Source organism: Chamaea fasciata, unplaced genomic scaffold (assembly GCF_029207755.1).
Source record: "Chamaea fasciata isolate MVZ Bird 193981 ecotype frontalis unplaced genomic scaffold, bChaFas1.0.hap1 SCAF_6, whole genome shotgun sequence".
In the NCBI taxonomy this organism is placed as follows: domain Eukaryota; kingdom Metazoa; phylum Chordata; class Aves; order Passeriformes; family Sylviidae; genus Chamaea; species Chamaea fasciata.
In genome coordinates this window covers 6,578,929-6,601,153 of record NW_027094091.1, presented here as the reverse complement: position 1 = coordinate 6,601,153, position 22,225 = coordinate 6,578,929, and the positions used below count along the sequence as shown (strand labels likewise).

Below are 22,225 nucleotides of genomic sequence, written 5' to 3'. Positions count from 1 at the left end.
GTGCTTAAGACACATGATTTGGTGGTCCTTGTCTAAGTATAACAAACTCCTGTTGAGAGGTAAAATTAATATATATTTGGTGTCCTCAAAAGGACTTTCTTTACTAACAGAAAAGAAATAGTAGCAAAATTAATTGATTTATGTCAATTCCCACTTGTCTAATGGAAAGGTTTGTGCAGTAATTGATAATTGATCACTGGAACAGCAAAACAGGTAGAAGATAAAAATGTGAAACCCCCAGTGCAGGAATAGTTGCATGCAGTGTTGAGACTTCACTGCAGAAGAAATTGCAAGTTGTCCTGGATTGTTACTTGAATTTTTTTTTATAAACACTCAACTTGCAATTTGAAAGATTCCTAGGGAATATTAAGAGCTTTTTAAACAAAATTTGGCAGGATAACTTGCTTCTAGCTGTTAAGCTTCAACAAAATACAACCAGCCTTTCATGCCTTTACCACATCTTTCTTAGCAAAAAGATGTATATGTTCTCAGAAAAAGAAGTATAAGCCATACTTATTTTGGATGGGAATATTACTCATCCCTAGAGTCATCAGAACACTTACTTGAAACAAGTCTTGCAGAAAAATGAAAATAGCTCTGTCGCCTGACTTGAGAGCAGTGCTTCTCCAAAAATAAATAGATGAAACATAGTAGCAGAGTCATTTCATTAAAACTTAAATGAAATAACCAACAGAAATAAATCTTGAGACAGTACTGTGTGAAGCATCAAAATACCTTGGAGATTTGCAACATGAAAATAACTCTGTCATGTGTGTTGATTTGGGGTTTTCTGCTTGAACAAGTTAGCTAGGTGTTGAAAAGCTGTTCTGCAAAAGACTTCATAAATTAATTGCTCTTTTCATCCTCGGATTGTGAGACTTGACGAGGTCTTAAAGAATATGTTTTCTTGACTTCTCCATTACATATAGAAAAATAGGAGCTATTGCTGAAAGAGGTTTTGGATGTTGCTTGTAGGTGTGTAGTAATGATGTGGAGGAGTAAAAGTTATTTACTTGTTAAAGCTTTGCTGACTGTGGGGGTGTGTCTGAAGGCATTGCTGAATGTTTTGGGTGCAAAGCTCCATTTTAGTTTAATTGCTCATTTGTTTTTGACTGCCTGAAAGACTCTGGGGAATCTTATAGCTGCTCAGAAAGAAAAAAAAGGCCAAAAATAATTGTTTAACAGTAAGAGTCCTCTGTAATACAAAGGTCTTGTTTCTGCTCCAAACCCTCAACTCCCAACTGTCTTCTCTATAATCTCTGCCCCAAGCAAAATTACTGGGTTTTTGTAGAGCCTTTGGACCCATGTGGGATCTCTGTTACCTCCTGTGTTTAGACAAGGATCTCATGGACTGCTGAGACGGCTACAATAGAATTACATGGTTCCTTTATTTAACACCTTACTCACTCTTGAAAGAGAGCTTTTAAATACAGCAGGTTCCTTGGGTTCTGAAAACGATCTTGGGGAAGCTTAGGCCTTTGTGTTTTCCCTTTTGTGTCCTGTTTAATATGCTTGTTTCCTCAAGTTCTATTAACATCCAGCAGGGCAAGTCCAGATAGACTTGCTTCAGAGAGTTTTAAAAAACGGTCTGTGGCCTTCCTGGACATACTAGAAGGATCGAAAAAAACAGCAAGAGCTGTATATGTCCAGATAAAAAGCCATATTGGAAGAGCCCTTTGGAAGGAGAAAGGATCTAACCTTTTTGCCTGGCTGCCTCCAGTTCTTAGTTGTATTCAGAATATTTCTCAAGGTTGCCTTCACACCTGGTAATACTGCAGACATCTAAAAAGTGAATGTGTGTTTTGTCTTGAGTTAGTGTTTGCTTGCTGAAAAGGAAGAAATCCAGTTTATAACTCAAACAAAATACTTGTCTCCAAACTGTATGTTATAAAATAAAGCTAAAGTCAGCAGCCAAACTCAGACTTCAGTATAAATAACTTATGCTACAGATGTTTACATGAATGTTATGAAGAGACTCTTGTATAGCGACGAGTGTTTTAGATGCTGCAATTTGGTATCAAGAGCTAGATCAGTGAGGCTTAACTGGAGGGCGGGGGGGAAATAAGCTTGGTCGGCTTTCCTTACAGGTTTTCTCTATTTCACTTTGCTTTTCAAATACTGATCCTTCCAGAAGAAGTCTGTAAATAGGCAGCCATGGTAAATACAATTAGAACCAACCTGTGCTTCCAGAGCTGGAGCTGTACCATGTATGATACTATAGTCTGAGTTCTGGAGAGGTGGCTGTGTCAGCATGGAGTGCAGGGTGGGCTGCCAAAAGCCTGCCAGGTTCTGCCTGTGCCTTCCAGCTGCCAGAGCTGTGCAGTCGTTGAAACACAAGCCCGCAAGTTCCAAGTCACCACAGGGCAGCCTAACTTGAAATTGCATCACTAGTGATCTGTTGCAGATGGGAAAGGTGGTAACCATCCTCTCCTGGTTTGTCTTCACCTTAGCAGGCACATAAAGGTTCTTCCACTTCCTGGAGTTCTGTAGCCTGACATGGCCCAGAGTTGTCACATGCTGTGCACTGAGTCAGCCAGCTTGGAATGATGACTTTAAGGTTGAAGGAAAGCAACTATGAGCGGAGTGTTTTCATTTTAATTAAAAAAAAATATTGTGGCAATACTTTGGGGTAGTGGTGTGTGTTATTTGCTGGGTATGCCAATATGTTGGTTTAAAATCATCAATCTAGTTCCTCTGGACAAATGTGTTTTCCTAAGTAAAGCTGCTGAACAAGGGATGCGTGTTTCCACAGTAGCAGAGTTATATAAAATAGTACCAGTTAACAAAACTGATGATTTTGAAAAACTGCTTTTAGATCCTTGAATTACAGCTGCCGAGAGGCCAACCATTTGTATAACTTCCATCATTGCATGACTGATTAAAATGGCTTCAGTGTATTAGAAGTAATGTGGGTTTACTCTGCATCACTCCTCAGTAGAACTAATCCAGCAGGACAGCTGCTGGAGGAAGAAGCCATGCATAGGTTAGAGGTGGAAATTTTGCTTTTCAACTCATTGGATCAGATGACTGCAAATCTTCAGAAAGCTCTTTGCAGGCTATTAAAACAGTTCCATAGTTGATACATTTCTGGTTTTGGATGAACTGCAAATTAAGCAGAAAAATGTATCTATTCATAATGTCAAATATATCAAAACTTACTTCTGTGCAAGAACATCTCAGAACTGGACCAGCCATGCAGAAACTTAGGCACTGCCATAGGAAATATTTCTGAACAAAAGAAACGCTAGTGGGAGTAGCTATATGACATATAAAGAATGCTTACAAACAATTATTGTGTTTTGCTTTTAAAAGGAGATTGAAAATATGTAGCTGTAGCTCTTACCGTTAGTTTTTACTTTTCAGGCTGTGGAGTCAATCCAGGCCGAAGATGAAAGCGCAAAGCTCTGCAAACGCAGGATTGAACATCTGAAGGAGCACAGCAGTGACCAGCCAGCTCCGGCCAACATGTGGAAGAAGAAGCGCATGGATCGTATGATGGTGGAACATCTCCTGCGCTGTGGCTACTACAACACAGCTGTCAAACTAGCCAGGCAAAGTGGCATTGAGGTGGGTGCCAATGTGGATTAACTTGCTAACAAAATGGTGGTAAAGAGGAAGTTGGAAACTGAGAACGAGCTGCTTTAGCCTTGTAGCAGATATTTTTATGTATTGGTGTGACTTCCTTGCTGATGTTTATCTGTTCATCTTTCTAGGCTTGAGTTTGTTCTCCTTGGCATAAATTGTGTTTTAATGTTTTAAAATAAGTCAAAATTGAAGGCATAATTTTTAGTCACAAATTAAATGCTTTTAGATAACACCTTTCTCTTTTAAAACTCAGATTAATTCTCAGATGTCATACGTTTCTTGTTAGAGGCCTTTGGGCTGCTGATTAAGCAGGTGGTGGAGCTTCCCATCTGTCTAGCCCCACTCAGCTGATATGTGTAGGTGACCAGACTGAGCAGAACTGCATTTGCTGATTGCAGGAACAACTGTTCTATTGTATCATCCTACTGTTTATTGCGCTGAAAGGAAGACTGGCTTTTACTTGGGAAAAGAAATTTTGATACAATTTGGGTTTTTTAGTAGCCATTATATCTTGCATGGTCTTAAGAATGTTTTGCTTGTTTCCTTGTTTCACCATCTTGTAATTGTTGCTTTCTTTTCACTGGTTAGCCCGTTGATTTTTCTTGGGCTCACAGTGGGTTATGTAGTGTTTGGAGTTTGTGTACTTTGGTGTAGCTTCTTTATGCAGTCCAGTGAGTCCTGATTGTGGTCCTCTGACAGCCACAAGGACATTAGAACTGATTTTTTAAGGATTTGGTGTTTGTCTAGAGAAATCATGTTTTGCAGATTTTAGGTAGCCTTTGCTATTTGATCCTGAGTGATCCTTGAATCTCCTTTTGATGTTCCTGATTCCAGAAGGCATGCAACTCTTCTAGTTAAAATCTTACTCTTATAAAGATGCTGAAAGTTGGATTCTCTTGCATGACTTCTATACTTTGCCTTTCTTAGGTGGAATAATTGAACACATCTCTCTCATTTTGTTGGGGAAAAAGATATTTTTTTTGCTGATGTCAAATTAGAGCATATGTACTTGTTCTTTGTTGTGTAACAGGGACCTGTTTGACATGTGTCTCTTATTCCTTGGCTGCTTTACTGGTCTAATCCTGTTCAGCCAGCAGCAATTTCAGTAAATGCCAAATAGGAAATAGCATGTAGAAGCTGAATAGAAGTGAGAGGGGAAGTGGGTTACAAAGTATTAATAGGAAATAGTCCTGAAAAAATCAACTGAAGAGGCTGTTGTGCCTCACTAGAGATGCAGCCCATGCATGTGAGTCAAAAATACCCAAGGCAATTACACTGGGATAACTGCAGCTTGACTGGTCAGCAGCTCTCCCACTTGTGGTAAATGTTTCCCTCTGTTTTGAGCAGGAGCTCATCTCTGCTGAATCATCATGTTACTGTACCTACTGGGTCTGCTGAAAAAGCACTATGGAAATATTTTCACTTCATAGCAAGCTCTCTTATGCCTGGTTAAATAATGCTCAGCTTTGGTTTGGACATGAGCGTGGAAGTCTGTCATGACATACTGCAAGACGCTGTGGTAAAAGCATCATACTTAAAGCTTTTCATTCTGTTTGTTGAATAGAAAATTTTGTGTTTAAAAGGGAGTTTTAAGTAAGATTATTTACCTTCTGCCTGCAAGCCTGACTCTTAATTTGCATGACACCAGAGTAACTCGAGTAAAACAGAACAAAGTTGCTTATCGAATGCACTGAGGCCATTTTTCTTCTAGTTCACCCAAATTATGCATTTTAGTCAGCATTATAGTTTGTTTTGGCTTAATGAAGATAAGGCTTCCCTCAGTTTCTCTGCTTTGCACTTTCTTACTGCATGGCAACCCTCTTTCTGAACAGCTTTTACAGTGTATGATACTGAAACTTGTTTGTAACACAGAATTTGTGGTTTTGCTGGTTTAATACGACAGCAGCTTTGTTTCTTTTTGTTCCTTTCTTGCTAAAGGATGTGAACTTTGAAATGTTCTCTAATGCTTACAATGCAACTTTGGTGTTGAGATTACCAAATACCACGTTATTCTCTCATGCCAAGTAATCTTTGTTTACTGTGGTCTCACCTGGCAGTTTGATTAATATCCCCACCACCAGTCTTATCGTGATTTTGTTACCACTGGGTAAACATTATACCCTAAGTACAAACGTGAAGAAAGGTGCTGTTATTGTTCAGTTTGTCCAGCAGCCAGAGGTGATGCTGGTGGACAAGTTCAGCATGGCCCAGCAATGTACTCTTGTGGCAAAGACAATTCAACAGCACTCTGGGTTGCACTGGGATGAGCAGCAGCAGCACCGAGGATGTGATCCAGCCTCTCTGCTCTACTCTGGTCGGACCCATCTGGAGTGCTGTACCCAGTTCTGGGCTCCCCAGCAGACACAAGGACTTGTGGAGTCTCCCTGTACTTGGAGATGCTCAGAACCAGACTGGAATGGGAAAGATCCCCAGTGACCTGTTAGCGGTGACCCTGCTTTGAGCAGGGAGACCACACAAGCCCCAGAGGTCTGAACCTCAACCATTCTGTGATTCTGTTCCTCCGATTGCCGAGGTGCCCTGTGCTGCTCTTTGCAAAGGCTGAAGGAAGCAGCTCTTTCCAGTTCACTTGTGGCTTGGGGATCCCAGGTTAAACACTTTCCAGTAGTTGTTAGACCAGTCTTGGGAGCAAGTCTCAGCCTGCCTGATATAAGTTTCTTGTGTGGCTCCTGAATATGAAGAGACTTGCAGAGCTGCCAAGGTGTTTCATGGGTGAAGCAGGTCAGAAATGATTCTGCTTCAGTGACCAAAGGGAAACCATTAAATCATCCCCATGTTTGAGCAAACTGTCTGCTGTGTACTACTGGCAAAGATTGACTGTATGACCATTGTGTCCAATTGTAATAGTTTTTGATGGTCTGTGACAAATTTTAGGCTATTTTCTAAACTAATTACCTCCATAGGAATGATAGGCTATGAAATGTTGTAATACAAGGTAAGTGCTTAAAACCCATGGGTATAAACTAGGAAGCAAACAGAATGGAAAGCAGTGCTGGATGTGAAAAATTATAGGGAAATTTTTAAATATTAGAGTTATGAACTAGCTCAGGTAAGGAATAATTTTGGGCATAAGGCGTTTATACAGCATGAAGTTATGGCACTATAAGAAATAAATTCCAAACATTAAATATTTGTTATATGTCTTTAAAGGAAAGTAATGCTGCTTGGGAAAGTAAACCAGAATGAGTAAGATTAAAATAAGAGTTGACAGTCAAAGACAGAAGTGTTTGTGCCAAAGTAAATACAGGGCAGAGGGGATTCTAATGTGGAATTTTTCTCTTGATGTCTTCTGGCTCCTTAATGATGTGAAAAACAGTTTTGGTTGAAGATACAAACTAGATGTTAAGGGTTTTTTTGTTGCATACGAATAAAACTCATCAGTATAGGCTAAATAGAATAAATAGGATCAAAATAAGATCATTATTACAACCTTGTAATGCCACACCAATATAAAAATGCCTATTTTCATCTGCAGATTCATATTTTCAGCTAGCTGGCAAGGTTGTCTGTTAACTTCAACTTTGTTATTTCATGTTCTGCTACACTGCTATCTCATTTCTGTGCCATTAATTGATATGCAAATCTAGTTTAGGAAGAGTGGTGTTCCAATAGGAAGTTGGTTTCTGTTTGTAGATAAATTTTATAATTAGGCTATGTATGTGGTGCTTAGTCTACTGTTTCTGGAGGTGGTGGGGTTTAAAATTTTATTTGTTTTTCCAGCCCTTTCCTTAGTAGGCTAGGAAGAAAAAATAAACATGTAAAATGTCCTTACATTCTTTGCTTAATTATGTATTGATGTAGTGATTTTTTGCCTGTAGGATTGAAAACAAACCCAGATTCTGAAGCTTCCAGTCTCCCTTATCATATGCTATAAATCCTCTTTCCATCTTTGCTTAGCTTATTTTAGTAAAAGAATGTATGTCCTTGCCTTAATGCTCATGCTGTACCAAAGCTGCATGAGTGGCAATGCTTTTTCTGTGAAGAAGAACATAAATTCAATCTAATTTTTAGTGTGTTGGGACAGGGAGCAAATTATTTAAAAATCTGTAATTCACTGAAGAACAGAAAAGCTACTGCACCCCTGGGCAGGGTGGGCAGTGACACTGTAATGTGTGCAGTTAAATGGTTGACCTGAAAAAACTCTTAAATAGCTTAAAACTGGTTAATTTGACCTTAAATCAGGGATTATGTATATCAATTAAAGTTCTAATCTTCTTAGATCAGTAATTAAGTACGTGCATCATCCTTCCAAGATGCATGACTAGTCCTTTGCGTTCATACCAGTGTGTTTTTTGCTTTTGAGAATTGGGGGGGGGGGGGGGGGGGGGGGAACTAAGTATTCCATAGACTTCAGAAGTTTTGTCTAGACATACGACCATTGTCAACATTGATCAGATTAGAAGGGCTTCTTGACACTTCAAGTATTGACAATTGACACAGTCCCAAAAAGATAACAATTTTCTTGATGTGGGAGTTCAGGTCTCCAGTTATGGTCAATGTTTTCCTTCCTGAGCAGAACTTTCTACATCTGTGGTAATGGTTATTTACAGGAGAATATCAAAACGGGACAGATACTGAAAAGCCATTCTAAAAATATTTAATTGTCTTTCAAAGTAGTAAATACATTTATTAAAATAAACAAACCTGCAACAAATTCGAGTGTGTTCCACTCTCTTAATTTTTTTACAGAAAGCTGCGAAATCTTATTTGATGTCCTGTGGTATAAGAGAAACCTGAATTCCTAAAGTCAAGCTTCATGGCTTTTGACCAAGTATCTGATCTCTTCTTTCTCCTATTCTGTATCGATGTTCCTTTTTTCAGCCCTGAAGTTAAATGTTCTTTCCTTGCTTTATGAAACTGTTCCTCAGCACTGTGATATGGATCCTTCAGCTGACACCTCAGTAGAATACTGCTGAAGGATTTCTCTCTGCTACAGGGCAAAATCTTCCTGAAGCTGCTATTTTTGAAGTAATCCATTCCCTGAATAACTGTTTCTTCTTGATGACTCTCCCAGAAGATGGGAGATGGAAAATAACCTGCACATTTGAGCATCACAAAAAGGAGCAGTATTAAGTCTTAGCTCAAAAAGTTAAAAGCTGAATAAACACATCTTTTAACAATTATACAAAGGTACCTTTAGAAATCCTCCTTGTTAAGATGCATAGTCCAAGAATGGCTTGTAGGCAAACACACACATATGTAATAAAGTAATTAATCAAAACACATTTATATTCATAACAATTCAATTTCAAATAGGTAAATAATATTCATCATACGACTTGAATGTATTATTTACTTCACTGTCATGCAGAAATAGCCAAGCTGACTTTCCAGACGCAGGCTGAATGGTAAAAGGTGTCTTTTGCCAGGGGCTATTCATGTCCCTCTCCTCTGACTTGCTGTTCCCACACTAGAGAGGTTACATGAAAACTATGTATGAAGGAGCTCTTAAACTGGCATAGCTGATTTAGGGGTGCCAGGATTTTAGCTTTTGCTGCTTGGAGTTACCCTGCAGTACCAGGCTACAGAGAGCTGCTCAGAAACTCCTTTAGATGTGTTTTGGCTGTACCTAGCGTAGGCATGGCAACTTTGAGTAGATTGGTATAATGAATGTCTGGGTGTGTTCATCTGAATTTCAAAGTGCTGCAATTCCTGCACAGCCTTACATCTGCAGTTTGTCTCAAGCATCTTGAGGAATTAGAATTATGTAAATGTGAAATAGTCAAGATCGAAGCAGAATAACAAACTTCCTCATTACAAATCATTTGACACTTCAAAAGCCAACAACATGAATTGTGCTGTGATGTTGAACATCTTGTTTTTTGCAGTCCATTTAGACAAAGTGGGTTACCTGTAGTGTATCATAACTGAGCCAATTTATTACAAAATACTTACTCTGGGAGGCTGGTGATGCAAGAAAAATGCTTGAATTGAAATTTTGTCTAAATGGGGAATGGTGTTATCACCTGGAGATTACCCAGGAGTAGAGGAGGTTTGGGTTCAGTTATCCTTCTTACTGTCCGTTCTTCCTGCCACACATTCCTTCAAAGTGTAAATCTTAACTCACATTTAACACTTACTTCTACTACTCCATTAGATGATAGGATAATGTTTTGTCAGAGAATGTGTGTAGCTGCCGAGACAGACTGATCCTGCATTGGACAAAAGCTGCAGGGCTTGTGCTCCACTAGCAAAGGATTAGGGGCCTGGCCTCTGCTGGAAGAGGCTATGACGGAAAACAAGGCACTTTTTTTCTGCTCAATGATGCATCTTAAGCTCTAGAGGCTTTGTCACATTACTGTAGTGTAGTCATTTATTACTGTACTTAGTGTGATATAATATGCTGATGGGTAAAGGTGCAGCCATTTGCTGGGCTACAAAAATTGCTGAGGCAGGAGCAGAGGATGCATCGGGAAAACAGATTGCTAAAAACCAAGCTCAGTGCTTGCTCCAACTCCGAGGCTCTTCCAAGCTGCTTATGTCCTTGAGCAAAAGGAGGTGGAAGAAACACTTGTTTTTGCTTGGCCCTGGAGCAGCCAGCACCAGAATATGTATAGTTTTGTGAGCACACTTTAGAAAGCTGTTTGAAAAACTGGATGGAGAGAGAGGGTGACTGGAAAATATTATGGATGGGTGCTTTTGGTAGGTGTCAGAGCAGAGGTCAAATACTAAGAAGTTTTGTAATCTAGTCAGAAAAATTGAAGTTGGACACAAGTTTAGAACATTAATTAATCACTAGAACTAATTAACAAAAGTACCAGTATCCTCTAATGTTATACAAAGACCATGGTCTTCTGGCAGACACCGAGTGTAAGATACTGGGATCCTTCAAAAATAACCAGACAGTACAAAAAGGTCTGTGCTATGCTCTGGGTATGCAAGATGCTCTCATGTGAAAGCTTCACTGTATGCCATGGGTACTGTGTTTACCTTGTAGACAAAAACATTTCTGGCTCTTCTGTTGATGAATCTGTGGTTTGGCTGTCTGGTTTTGCATTTTTCCCCAATAACTAGCTCCACAGCTGGCTTTGAGTAGGGCATTCTGTCAGTTACTCCATTTAGTTTCTCTCTAATCCTGTTAATGGGTGTAGCATTATAACACTTAATAGTAGCTTAATGAACTTCAGACAATGTTATTTCATGAGCAGAGAGTGAGGAGGCCCCTTACTGTTAATTTGTGCCCCACTTTAACAGGTCTTCAGTAACTGTGGTGTTGCTGTATTTTCGCCATCCATACCATTATTTTCTTAATTTGTGTCTCCCTTCAATGTCAGTGCAGTTCATACATACCCTGTGTTGGCTTTGGAGAAACTGTTACTCCAGCCGCCTTTTATTCCTGCACTTGTATAGGGTCAGAGGACTTGGATTGTGGTCCCAATTCCTGTTACTGCCATCACAACCTCCTGCACTGTCCCCCTCTTAACCTGCACCTCATTTTTTCCCTCCTGCACATGTTTTCAAGTAGGCAGTGTGACTGTGGTGTTTCTTAGGCTTCCTGCTCCTGCCAAGTGCTGCCTCTTTCACCATTTCCCCACTGTGGAAATACACTGACCTCTTCTTTCCCAGCTGCTCCTGTCTTACCTTGTAACTCCTTGTGTTTGCCTTCTCCCCAAGTTGTGTAACAATCACAGCCTGAGATGGTGCCTGCTTTTGCCGCATGTTCATCACAGGGGAAATTTTAACAAATGCATATATTAATGTAGACGACTAAATTGACCTCTTTGTTTGTAACTGTTCATTACCGCATTTCTATTTCACTTCCACAGACTTAAATGATACTGAAAGTTGTGTTGCAAGTGGAGAGCATGTGAGAAGTCATTAAAAGCTTAACACAGCTTTCTCTGAAGTTGTTTGAGTGATCCAAGTGTTTATTGTATTTCATATACAAGTAGTTTACCATGCTGCTGAATGCTGAAGTGCATCAGCAAAGGCTTTTTTATGAGGGTAGTGCTCTTATGCATGTAATGTGTATAGGTAGATAGATAGTCAATCTTATTAAAGCTGTTATTGGTACATACTCTTGGCAATGAGCCACTGATAGCTTGAGGCATACTGGCCTATTTTCAATTTCATATTGATGCTAGTAAGCAATTAAAAATAAACAATCGGCGTTTTTGAAAAATATACAAACAGTATCTTATGATATTACAAATTGCTTATTTTATACAACAAATAACTTATTTTATGAGAGCTGTTTTTTTCCACTGAGGAAACTTTCTTTTCTATAAAATGCTGCCTTTTCTCACTGAATCAAATCTTTGATTTTATCTTGTTCAAGCCTAACATTTCTTTTTTGATTAATTAATCTTGTTTTGAGAATAGCTTATGGGAGATTTGAAAATAACAAGCACTGGCTGTTCTAGTACTTATTTCTGGTTGGTTTTGAGCCCCGTTAAGGATTCACATTTCTAATGTGAAATATTCTGGGGGTTATATTAATGCATAAATGTTCATATGAACTATGAGGGATTTTATCACACATTCCTTCTAGTATCTTTCTAGACTTGTGACTGGACATCTCATAAAGTAAAAATACTTCAGCTCTTGTGCATATTGGAGACCAGTGGAGAGGAATGACTTGACCTGACTGCTCCAGATTTTAAAATGTTATATAAAAATCCTCATGTGAACACAATATGAATTTCTGTAGTTCCTTTGCTACAGCAGAAAAGATGTTTTAGTTCTAAGTCATTTGACATAAGATCTAATGCAAAGTTGATGGTTTTGTTGCATCTGGTGCTGAAAGTTCTGAGCAGTTTTCTTGGTGAATATAGAGCCACACATGTAGATCTCTGGGTTTTTTTCCAGTTCACTGCTGAATTCTCTTAATTGTGCACAATCTAAAGTTACAGCCTTTGTTTGGCTTTAAATTCAGTTTAAATTCACATTCTGATATATATATGCCAGTTTGGTTCACAACTTCGTAATAGATGTAGCTGTGCTTAATTTTAAATTCATGTGAAGCTTATATATCTGCCAGTTAAACCAAATTACCCTGCTGCCTTTATACATACCTTCTCATTATTTCACAGCTCTTATTCTTCACAGCCTTTACTGTATTTTTGTGAATCACTTCTTCTTTTCTGTAATGCAACCACAGCAATTCATTAAGTTCTGGGCCCATTTTCGTTGTTCTCGTAGTTCTGGTGTGTTCAGACCAGTGTTCATTTTTGCTGCAGTCTTTCCCTGCAGTGAGGGCAGGCGCTGGAGTCCCCCGAGAACAAGGCACTGCTAAGGAGAGCACCCTGGCCAGGAGTGAGAGTTCTGCCCTGAGAGCTCAGCCCATCAGCTCGTGCTCACCAGAGAGTGCAGCAGCTGTTCAGAGCAGGGGATGTGCATAAACATGCTTGGGATGTTCTTACTAAGAACCCGTCTGAGCAAATGAGATCCAGCTTTTATGTTGGCCAGGAGTGTGTATCTAGTCATCATCATCATAAAGGCATCCTCATTCTTCATAGTGTTTTATACCTAATAATTGGAGTTCTGTGCAGAATCATAGGGTTGGTAACCTCCCTCCCTGGAGGCACTTGCAGCTTAAAAAGGAGCAGTGATATTTTAAAAGCTATATATATGTAAATCAGGCAGAGCACAGGGTGATGGATAGCTGTATTCTTGTTTGAATAAGTATCTCTGCTTTCACTAAAGTGTCTTCAGCCTTCATGTGCAGTTTTCTCTAATAATAAATGTCTTTCTCTGGAGTTTTCACTGTTGTAATGGAATTAAATAGTTCTTTTATGATAAAGTTCATCCAATGTTGAGATAGTTACCCTTCTAAAACCTGGTTAGTGACTTTTGTATGGAAGGGAAAGTTAGTTCACTTTAGTCCAATACCTGTTTTTTAAAGCAGAAATTATAAAATCCAGATGGTACTCCCTGGTGGTACTGTGCTCCCCCCTTGAGTGTTTGGATAATTGTTGCAAATACTTAATGGAGCAAGTTCTCCTCCTTGAGACACTTGAGACTATTTTTCAGTACAGTTGTAGAATTAAATGAAAGTTTCATGTAAATCAGTCTTCCTGCCCAACCTCAGGTATTCTGTATTTGTAATCAAGTGATTTAGCAAAGTTATGACAATGCACAGGAGGCTAGAAAGTCTGTGCTAAATTATGGTTTGATCCCAGTACTGGAATAATCTGTGTGCAGGGTAAGGTTCTCCTCAGTTCTGCAGTACTGACAGGAAAGTATTGCAACCCCTATTCCAGTGTGAAAGCTGAAAGTGTGAAATGAAGGGAGACACCAGTGTTGTAAGGAGGGCAATTAAAGAGTTTAGAATTCCTTTTTAGTTATATACAAGTCAGAAAATGTTTGCCATGGTGCTGAATACTGTGTCATTTCAAGGGGGAGTGTGTGGCAACAGATTTCTTGCTTCTGCTTTTTCTGCACCTGCAAAATCAAGTGGCAGTATTTCTCTAAAATTGTGTATTTACATTTACTCAATTTTATATGTAAATTATATAAGAGATGCTCTTTGTAGCACCCTGTGAAATCTTAATCCTGTTTTGGGAGCTGAGAAAGACAATGTTTCTCTATGGTCTGCAGCCTGTACAACTCTGAATGGCAGAATACTTTCAGAAAGCTATTCCGGATTGGGGTCTTAACTGGGATTTTTTTGACTGGAACATGAAAAACTTCTTACAAATGCTAAACTGGTTCCTGTCCATCCAAGATGAGGCAGACAGCTTGTACTCCTGACTGGCCTGGGTAGAAGGGCTGTGCTAGTTTTGATAAATCCTCTGATACTCTTTTCTTCGGTTTCCTTAGTCCTAGCTAAGGAAGAAGCACCAAGAACAGGCACCACCAGAAAAGATAGGAAAGTATGATTGGATTAAAAAAAACCTGTGTGGCTTGTGGGGTTTTTAAAGGTTTATTGCCTAATTGTATCTTAGTATTTTTGTGGTGATCAGTCTGCATGATTAAGACTTGTAACTACTTCTAGTCAAAGGCAAAAGCTATTCCTGTCTCTACAAAAGGATTTCTTAATGCCTTTTTTATAATGTTCCTTAACTTTCTATCAAGTCAACAGAGAAGAAAATCCTATTTATTGGTGCAATTTAAATGTAATTGTTGGTTCTGAAGGAAACTCTTTTAATTTAAAATGTTCTCCTCTGTTTTCTGGATACATACTGTCTATTTAATAGAGAAGGCTGCCAAGCTTTGACTTCTTTTGGCAACCACGACTCTAATTAGCATTTTTGTTAAATAGAACCTTTTTCATTTTAAATTTTCAAAAGCAATGTAGAAATTCTTTTTTTATTTAAGATTTTTGTCTGCCTCAGCAGCAATTGCAGTCTTTTTGCTCATAGTAGAGGGGTGCTATACCAACACCTGATCGATAAATGCAGATAGCTGGGATTCTCTCACCAGCTCATGGGCTTATAACAAATGCTGCCCTTATGCTTCTTTAATTTTATTTTTTTTTTGTAATGAAGCTTCAACCATAACAAATGAGATTAAACCAGTGATTTGTTTCTGCTTAGCAGATCCAGTCCTTTTTCTGATGTAAAAGCAAATGCTTTTGTTTTAATTTGGTGTAAAAGCAAATGCTGTTCATTAAGAGGGCACATAGCTCCAGTAAGCTTGAGGAGATATATGGAGATGTTATTGTTTGTAACTTAAATGGAATTGTCTTTCCACTCAGCAGCTGTATGGAATGCAAGCAGGATAATTATTATGACTGCATTATGTGTCAAGCTACTTACACAGATGAGTTAATGGGCAAGAGGTTTTTATATGGCCACCTTATCATGCACTGGGGAGTAATGAACTTTTCTTCCACTTGAGCCTATCATCAGGAAAACTTCAGAGCAGCAAAAAGATTATTCTCATGTTCTTGTAGGAATACTTTAAAAATACTGTTGTGGAACAGGTTGGCATTCTTTCAGTCCATTTGCCAACACACTGATAAAGTAGATTAATTTTTTTTTAACCCTAAGGGTATGGGAAGAGTCCACTAAAGTCCAATCTCAATGTTGTCCTGTAAACTTGTAGCTGTCTGAATTCTGAGCTCAGTCTAACTTACCTGGATTTGATACCAGTAGAGCTGTGGGAGGCCCTTTATTCTTTTGAAGGTAAATGGTTTTGTTGCTATGATCATACAACCTGTAAAATAAATGTTAATATTTTGGTTTTAAAATTCAAGTAATGAGAGAGAGATTTAGTAAAAGCTGCAAGTTCTGCTGCACTCTAGAAATACATGTGTCTTGTTGAAATTTCTGTAAATAACCATTCTGATAACCCTAACATAATTTAGTCCACTTTCCCAATAGTATTAGACTTCCTATATGAGGAAGTTTTCCTTTTATAAGGACAAACTGGGTAATGAAATGCAAGATGTTTATGTGATATAGCTGATGCTAGTTCTGGTTTTCAGCTTTGTCTCATGGAAGATAGAACTTCTAAGATTAAGTATATTCAGCTATTCTGACAGCTGAAAATGCCATCTGTTTCTGAGAGTGGTTTTGTTCACAACACCTATAATAATATTTGTGATATTAAGCATGTCAACAGTATAAAAATCTGCAAGATTCTAGGTGTGATTTTTAATAGTTTTCTCTCTTTTTTTTTTTTTGTTCTGTTATATAACTAGACTCAGAGAACTGTTGTTACTATCAGAACATTCCAGTCCATGGAAATATCTTGTAATGTCTTTTTGCAAAGTACAGTTCTAAAATCCAAAGGTCTTGAGAACGAAGTCTTTTGTATCTCTGTATTCCAACTAAGTTGAAGAATTTCTGTGTAAAGTATGAGTAGAATTTAACAAGACCTTCCTTTCTTTTTTGTTTTTTGAAGGACTTGGTAAATATTGAGATGTTTTTGACTGCTAAGGAAGTGGAAGAGTCATTGGAAAGACAAGAGACTATGACTTGCTTGGCTTGGTGTCATGACAACAAATCCAGACTCAGAAAAATGAAGGTACGAAAATGTAACAAGTTCACATTTTGCTTAAACTATTTTCTAAACTACTTGGATGCTGGATGTGGTCAATATGTTTTAAATTACAGGTCTTGAAAAAGGTCTCATATAAAAGTAAGGACAGTAAGTATAAAAATGTTCTTAAAAGGCATAGGTAGTTGGAGCTAAAGAGGCTCAGAAAGGTCAGATCTGGAAGTGAGTGATAGGTCATCTTCTGGATTCAGTGTTGACTCAACAAATCATGCTCAAATAAAATACAGTACTCAGTTGGGTTTAGTGTAATTTGTAAACAAATAAATGCAGAAATATGTAGTGTCTTGATGCATGTAAAATTATATTTATAACTCTGCATCCTGGTGAGACTATAACTCAGTTTATATGTGAGGGTGTCTTAAGAACAAGATTCATTGGTAATCTCTGCCCTCGGGTTTAAAATTTCTGAGAGAAATTTCATGCAGATTTTAGTCTTAGTAATTTTAACTGTTGAATATACGAAGACAAAACTTTAGGGTAAAGAACTAACTTGCTGTGAGAAGATACAAAATCAAAAGCTGGAATCTAATCAAGTAATAAAGACAAAAAGTCTTCCTCAAGCCATTGAGTGCCATGAGCAGGACATGCTGTGTACTTGTTGCTATGCAGTCCATTTAAATTTCCTTGCCTCTTCAATTATGCATTTCAAAACATGCTGTAATCTTTTATAGGGCTTGCAGAAATCTGTTTTTAACTGATATTAACTGAAATCCCTGCCTCCCTCAAAGATGTTTTGTCTTGTATTTTTTAAACTAAGCGCTTTCTTTAACCAAAAATGTTTGAGTGCACTTAACAATAAGCAAAGAGTGACATTCTCTGTCACTCAGGGGTGCCAAACTGAGAGCGAGCCGAAGATGGGATGCAAAAGTAAATCTGCCAGTGATTACGCTAGAGAAAATGATGATCTTGTTATGGAAACCATTAAAGGAAAACCAGAATTGGTATGTAAACCACGTTGCATAATTTTACTGATAAAAAAATCCCCCTTGTGTAATCTTAAAATATTAACTAATACAAGAAATAAAATCTGAACATCTTACTTTTTCATCACCAATTTTCAACCAGCAGTAAATAAGGAAAAATCTTCCCTATCCTCTATTTGAAAAATGAACTACAACAAAAATCTGTTTCTGCAAGCCCTACACTTTCTTCTTTTTTGTTTCTTTTTTAATCAAACAAAAAACAAAGCTAAGGCTGTGAGAGATCAGAGTTGGAAGAAGAGAAATTACTATGCTTCTTTTTGAAACACAAACATTTCTGCTTCTAGTTGCTTTAGTTGCTTAGCTACTCTTCGACATTAATGTTCTAAAATCCCAGCCACCACCTACCTGAATGCAAGCCTTATTTAAAATCTAAACTCTTTGGTGGCCTGGGAAAGCAGTCACATCATCTTTACAGATGTGAGCGATCTGAAATCTTGTTAAGAGCTGCTGTGGGGTTGTTTGAAGCTACACAGAGTTGGAATGTGCATAATCTGATTGTCTAGAACTCTCTGCTTATAGTTACACTGGTCTTCAGAACCCCTGGAGCCATTGGCTTGCACCTTACTTGAAAATTCATTTGTTTGACGTACTTGAAAATTCATTTGTTTGGCATGTGAGTTTTGCTGTTGAAATGTCTTAGCAAAATAGGAAGCCCTGGGATTTAGTATTATTTACAATTAAAAAGCTTGATCAGATTTTTAGTAGAAACAAGCTTATTTAAAATTCTAGATGAGGGGTTTGTGTAGATTTGGATAACAAGGTATTTTAAAATAGTCCTATTGAAAATCTCAAGAGGGAAAACTTCTATTTTCTGCTAAATCTGGGCTTAATTTCAGAAAAATGCATAGTTGGAGAATATCTTTTTTGTTCCTTAAACTAGTAAGTTTTAACAAATGAAAGAATGCATCATTTTTATGTTCAAATGGCTCATGTTTTAAATCTTAAATAAGCAGTTGTTGCAATGTGTGCGTTAGTCACCCCAGGCAGCTAACTGTTAGAAATTCAGAATTGCTCAAATTCCTACTGAAGTCACTGAGGAATTTTGATATGACTATGCTGATGACAATAAACAAAAGGCAACTATTCATTAGAAACATGGGGAAAGAAAAAACACTCAGCAAGTGGAGCAGAGGAACACAGGGAATAGAGTTCTTTACATGATTCAGAGCACTTTGAGTTTTCATTATTTTCGTAAGGTAATCAAAGAGTTGACTGTGTCCCTATAAAGAAGCATAGTGATTTGTTCTTTTATGGGGGGGAGAATCTTTTTAATTCCACATATTCAAAGTTTTTTTATAGATTGTGTGAACTGGTGATGGAATTTGATTTAAAGGGACACTGTCAACTTCGTTAGGCTTCAAATTTTACCTTTTTCCGTAAACAGGTAAATGCTACTTGGTTTTCTTGTTTGAGACTTGTTTCCAGCATGGCTTTTAGATGTTTGACAAGAAGAGTGGGATAGAAGCTTGAAGAAAGGGAGGGAGGGTATTGCAGCAACTTAAACTTTGTGCTGTTTTTTGTTAATATTGGGGTTTTTCAGAAAACTTTCAAAGGCTTGTTTCTTCCTTGCAGTCTTCTGGGTTGACCTGTCTAAATTATCACATAGCCCAAAACTACTGATGAGTCTACTACTTTAAACTGTAAGAGAATACAAAGAAATCACCTATTACTCTCATTTGTGTCTCAGGTAACAAGGCTTTCACTCATTAGGAAAAAGTTCATCCCTGCCGAAGTTTTAAAGGAGGCAAGAGGAGGAGGATTTTGTTTGCTTTTATGGAATTCTGTGCTGATCTTGTCTGTAGAGTCAGCATTTCAACTTTTTTTGCATGAATGCCTAAAAGCAAGCAAACCAGGTTGCATGTTATTAACACTTTCTTTTTTGTTGTGCACACGTAGTCGTTAACAAACCGTGCGGTGCAGCTTTGGCACCATCTAAGACCCTGTCTTGTCTTTAATCTCAGAGCTGTCTGGAGTTCAGCCTAAGGATTCAGGAGTTCATTGAACTCATTCGACAGAACAAGAGACTGGATGCTGTGAGGTATGAAATTAGGATGCTTTCCAAACAGTTTTCTTAACAAGATGGTATTATGCTTCATTAGAAACATGTGACTATTGTTGCAACACCCAGAAGCCCTGTAAAGCCTTGAAGGGTCTTTCACCTGGTGCTGTCATCAGTCTTTGAATTTAAGCTGGGCTTGGATTTTTTTTTAAAGGCAAAGTGTCATTCCACAGATGCACCTCCTTAAAGAATTGATGTTACCTACCCCTGAAACTGTGTCTTCTTATTCTTCAAAATCAAGGTTTAGAAAATCAACCTGTTTGAAAAATTAAATGGATTTTCTGGTGGCATACAGTGTACTACATAAATATATATTCACCCTTAACTAATTTTCAAGAGGTATGGCCAGCTTCTTATGGCAATTCATTAATGTTTTAATCACCAGAAATACTAAAATGTTAATGAAACCTTCCTCTTTAACATTTAAATTTTGACTGAATTCTCTTCTGCTTTGCTATTTTCATTAAACTTTTTGTTCTGCAAGCTACCTGCAAGGCCATGTTCACCCTCTGCATTGATGCCTAATTTAGAGTTCTATATGGTTGTGGGTGGGAGAGGGCTGAGCTGTGTTAGGTTTTCCTCACTCCGTTCCTCTGGCTCCAAATGAAGAAACCAACTCGGTATCCATTTTTACCTGTTCTGAAGAAGTTCAGTGGGGACTACAGAGAGAAAGGAACAATGCCCAGTGGGGTTGTGAATCAGTAACAGAAGTGCAGTCACACCTCAGCACTGCCTGACTTCAACCACAAGAGAGTTTTTCTGACAATACTTTTCATGCCAGCACATGAAGCAATTTATACATCTGAGTTAATGGTTCTGATTTAAGGTGGAATAATTTTCCAGGATAACACAGGAAACTAGTCCTGCTGAATGAATTTTGATACTGGGACAAAGAAATGCATTGATAATTTGATAAGCAGTGACCTTGCCAGCACCAAAGTACAGTGCAGGTGGCAGAGCTACTGAAGCTTACATGTGCACAGGGGAGGGAGAACTCTCAGCAGGTTGCTTTGTAAGAATATTTAAACCTAGAGAGAGGTGAGAAGTTCATGGCCCAACCTGAAGTTTTGCTGGTACATCCTGATGAGAACACTGTTGCCATGTAATATTTCTTTGTTAAGGAAGTTGCAAGTTCTTCTGCCTTTAAACCCAAACTAGGTGCTTCAGAAACTGAAACTTGTACTTGTGGCAGAGCTGATTTTTTGGTCAGAGCAGCACAGAGGTGCAGAAAACCATCATAAAGTATGCACAGACTGAAAACATCCTAGCATATTCCCAAATCTAGATGGAGAAGCTCTCCTGCAGGGCAAAGTTTTAGGGGTTAGTTTCAGGTTTTATTTCTAATTTCATTCAGATGCATGGCTTGCTTTGAGCTAATATCATTCCTGCTTTGCCCTACTTGCACTTAAATCATCTTTGCTCTTGTCCCAGCCAATGCAAATGTGCAATCTGATAAACTCCAGCTAATTTTAATGTCAATAATTAAAACCTAACATAATTAAAAACAGAACCTACAAGCTAGCATTTAGATATGTGCACTTACCCTTTGATAGAATTATCAAATCCTAAGGAATTGTCAAGTACTTAAGAAAAGGGTGAAAGAGACTCAACTCCATTATCTGTCCTCTGAAGCCCATGGTGCTCTGTATACCAAATGAATACTGTGCCTTCAGCTTTATTCTCAGTTTGTTTCTTTGCCAAGTGTGCAGTCATGCATCTTAACAATGAGTAGTCCATGCTCTAAAAACTGTTTTCTTTGAGCTACAGCTTCCTTATGTAGCTTGAAAACCAGAGGGCAGGCACAGAGCTGGAATAAGGAAATAGGCTGAGAACTGGGACAAAGCAGATAAGGTTCTTCTGTATTTTATTGTTACTGGATATGTCTTTCCTTCTCATCCCTTTTCCACATCTGAAGTGGCAAAATTTGCAGGCTGTCACCCCTCAAGAGGACACAGCATGCTTTGTGTGAAGTAACCTTTCTAATGTTTAGAACTTAGAGCTCCTGTCTATATGGCAATCAAGGCATCCATATTGAGCATTGTTGGGGTGAAGTGTGTCTATTCCATATACCTGATGAAATTGAGAGTTGACATACATTTTATACTTGGCAATTATAAGTAGCCAGTCATGGCAGTGCTGCTTTCACTTCCTAACCACTTGTAAAAGGAAAAGGAGCTGTGGAAGTCTTTCTATATCTTAATTGACTCCCTTTTAGCAGGATGAGTTTTGATTATTTTGTACATTCAGACTTCAACATCTCAATACTTCCTTTCAAAAATGTGGCTTAAAAACTGTAAGTTTTTACCACTGCATTCTACTTTGTTTCAAAATAAATAAGTAATGAATAAGGGAATACATTTTGGGGAGGTGTGGCATAAATTTCATTGCTTCTAGCAAATCCTTGCAACTTGTGGTTTTATTAGCTTGCTTTTTTTAAGTGCCTGCTACAGAATTCTTTCAGTATTGTGTCTCTGGTGCAATAAATAGGTCAGGCATCCATTAGAAAGCAGAGAAAGAGGCTGTTTACCAAGGAGTTTCCTGTATGAGTGGAACTGGGGGAACTGACATTTTGTTGAAACGCAGCTGGTGTTTAAATAAGTTTGAAAGCTTTTGCTGCCTGCTGAGAACCTCTGAA

The 22,225-nt window shown here is 38.2% G+C and overlaps 1 protein-coding gene across 4 annotated transcripts in view; it reads left to right on the top strand.

The window, feature by feature from the left end:
• The window catches only part of MAEA (macrophage erythroblast attacher, E3 ubiquitin ligase), a 48,883-nt gene that overhangs the window by 17,987 nt on the left and 8,671 nt on the right, over window positions 1-22,225 (top strand). For 3 of the 4 annotated variants that reach the window (XM_066185320.1, XM_066185322.1, XM_066185323.1), the window contains 4 exons: window positions 3,364-3,567; window positions 16,393-16,515; window positions 17,376-17,489; window positions 19,493-19,569. In XM_066185320.1, the coding sequence (XP_066041417.1) occupies window positions 3,364-3,567; window positions 16,393-16,515; window positions 17,376-17,489; window positions 19,493-19,569 (518 nt within the window). The remainder of the gene's footprint in view (window positions 1-3,363; window positions 3,568-16,392; window positions 16,516-17,375; window positions 17,490-19,492; window positions 19,570-22,225) is intronic. The other variant, XM_066185321.1, reaches the window with a different exon arrangement.